The 3,158-nt window shown below is 38.5% G+C and overlaps 1 protein-coding gene across 1 annotated transcript; it reads left to right on the forward strand.

Annotated features, from left to right (window-relative positions):
* Positions 1–1,293: 1,293 nt before the first annotated feature.
* On the forward strand, positions 1,294–2,512 carry LOC133331173 (inactive selenide, water dikinase-like protein). Its single transcript, XM_061539569.1, has one exon. It carries the CDS (start codon positions 1,311–1,313, stop codon positions 2,505–2,507), a length of 1,197 nt encoding a protein of 398 aa, XP_061395553.1. The 5' UTR covers positions 1,294–1,310; the 3' UTR covers positions 2,508–2,512.
* The last annotated feature ends 646 nt before the right edge of the window (positions 2,513–3,158 follow it).

Raw genomic sequence — 3,158 nt, forward strand, 5'->3', positions numbered from 1 at the left:
ATGAGTTAAAAAGTATTTAAATACGACAGAGACCAATTTCCCGAAGCGATTACATATTAAACATAGCAAAGAAGTAGACATAAATCAAATACCGGGTTAACCTACCTTATGAGGATTTATTTGACATATATGTCAAGGAATTGACAGTTGAAACCCACTGGGTTAACGAAATCCGGTTAAATGTAAACGTAAAACTATGTCGACTATGTTTTACAAGGATATTTTACAACCCATAGCCCACAAGAAATAATAAAAATCAGCCACTTTTGAAGTTAAATTTTCGTAAAATTAACAGTTTACTTTCTTTATATCGTCCAGAAACGCTGAAAATTATTAATTTAATAATTATATATATATTTTTTTTTTTGACTGAAATTTGTTACCCATTTAGAATTCAAAATATAAAATAATAGATAATTCGATTAGAAAATGAGTCTAAAATCCAGAAAATACCGAAAATGTGGGAAGTGATATGGGTTTCCTTCCAAGATTCGTATTTTTATTTAATTATTTCACAGAAATCATTTAAAGAAATGTTAGTAATGCAGTAATATGGTATTATTTGTATCGTACATATATAAAGAAAGATGCAGCATATTGCTCCGCTCTTGCTGCCACCTCCCCCACAAATCTTATAATAAAATCGTCATCAATCCTTAAAATAAATTTTAAAATAATATTACTTAAACGTCTTATTAATCATGTTTTATATTAAAAATAAAGCCAAAACTACTTAATTGTTTATATATAATTCAATATAATTAATATCCAATAAATATTTATCATTTTGGTTCTCCATTTAAGACCCCAAACACACATTTTCTTTATTATCTCTCACAATACCCAATTCCACGTTACGTTGCGTTACTTAATATTACCACAGCAACTAATCAGAAACTACAGTTTGCTGACGCTATACTGAAACGTGTCCAAAAACAAATAACAAAGTCCCCCAATCACCATTCGAACGCCGTTCGACGCCATTTTTTACTGCTCATGAGCATCATGGCATCATGGAATAGATTCATTACCACTGCACTATTCGATTATTCGTCGCCCTATACCAGAAAAAAGAAATTATTTACAGCCGCCGCCATTTGATTCAAGCTGGATTTTATCTGCCGCCAGTTGGGACAAAGAGAGCAATACAGCAAAGCACAGCAGATTTAGTGAAATTTATTCGCAGTTATTTAATTTTCGAGAAAAGAAACAAAAAAACTAGAAAACTAAAATCAATTGAAATAATAAACTAAATAGAAGACCAACCAACACTTCGTTCGTACGCTACTCGCTCGCTCGTTCGCTACACAATGAGTTACCAAGCCGATGTCTTAAATGCTGCTCACTTGGAATTGCAGGGGGGAAATGGCGCTGAATTGCGCCGTCCCTTCGACCCCACTGCTCACGACTTGGAGCCAACGTTTCGTTTGACGCGTTTTGCTGATTTGAAGGGTCGTGGTTGTAAAGTGCCCCAAGAGGTGTTGGGCAAGTTGGTGTCGGCCCTGCAACAGGACTACTCGCTGCAAGATCAAGATGCTCAATTCATGAATATGGCCATACCCCGCATTGGCATTGGTCTAGATTGTTCGGTAATTCCGTTGCGCCACGGTGGCCTTTGTCTGGTACAGACGACCGATTTCTTCTACCCCATTGTCGATGATCCCTATATGATGGGTAAGATTGCCTGTGCCAATGTGTTGAGTGACCTGTACGCCATGGGTGTTACGGATTGTGATAACATGTTGATGCTATTGGCCGTCAGCACCAAGATGACGGAGAAGGAACGTGATGTTGTAATCCCCTTGATTATGCGTGGCTTTAAGGATTCAGCTCTGGAGGCAGGTACCACTGTGACGGGTGGCCAGAGTGTGGTGAATCCTTGGTGTACAATTGGTGGTGTGGCGTCGACCATTTGCCAGCCGAATGAGTACATTGTGCCCGACAATGCCGTGGTGGGTGATGTGTTGGTGCTAACAAAACCCTTGGGTACCCAGGTGGCAGTGAATGCCCACCAGTGGCTGGATCAGCCCGAACGTTGGAATCGTATTAAGTTGGTCGTTTCCGAGGAGGATGTACGCAAAGCCTATCACCGTGCCATGAATTCGATGGCCCGCCTCAACCGCACGGCTGCCCGTCTTATGCACAAATACAATGCCCATGGTGCTACGGACATTACCGGCTTCGGTTTGCTGGGTCATGCCCAGACTTTGGCCTCCCATCAGAAGAAGGATGTCTCCTTTGTTATTCACAATCTGCCGGTTATTTCGAAAATGGCTGCCGTGGCCAAGGCCTGTGGTAACATGTTCCAATTGTTGCAGGGTCACTCGGCCGAAACCTCTGGTGGTCTGCTCATCTGCTTGCCTCGTGAACAAGCCGCCGCCTACTGCAAAGACATTGAGAAACAAGAAGGCTATCAGGCCTGGATTATTGGCATCGTTGAGAAGGGCAACAAGACAGCCCGTATCATTGACAAACCCCGTGTCATTGAAGTGCCCGCCAAGGACTAAGATAACCAACTCGTGTACTAACTAAAAAACTACTTTGTAAGAGAACCCGCAAGAAACCGATTCGAATGATATTCGCATTCGATTCAATGATGAGTGAGTGAGTAAATAGAAGGATTAGAGTAGAGGAGGTTAGAAAGAGGGGTGCTGTCGCCAACGTTTGTAATTTTAAATGTAAATCTTAAACACAAAAATATGTATCTTCTTCCGCATCTTAGAATACAACAACAGCAACAACGACTTTGCTTTCAAGAAAATTGTCATTGGGTTATATGTCGTCGTCGACATCTGTCTTTAGCATTTAAATCAGAAGGAAAAACAATTCTCTACACTTCTTTTTTTAAATAATTTTAAATTCTTACAACGCTTCAATATTTTTTACAACAAACAATTTAAAAAACAGATTTTATTAAAAACAAAAGGTATAGCTTGAAAAAGGATTATTCTTCTTTGTAATACACTATTATTATAACTACTACTTATAATTATTACAATTACGATTATAATTATAATTCATCTAAGATATAGATATTGAGCATTAATTATATATTGTTGTGTATGATATATGTATATATGTACATGTATTATCACTTGCCTCAGAAGAAAAACTAAAAAACAAAAATACTGAAAAATGATAAGTCGTCCCTATTTTGT

This window comes from Musca vetustissima, unplaced genomic scaffold (genome assembly GCF_032173495.1).
Source record: "Musca vetustissima isolate MV318-11 ecotype Yass unplaced genomic scaffold, APGP_CSIRO_Mvet_v1 utg299175, whole genome shotgun sequence".
In the NCBI taxonomy this organism is placed as follows: Eukaryota; Metazoa; Arthropoda; class Insecta; order Diptera; family Muscidae; genus Musca; species Musca vetustissima.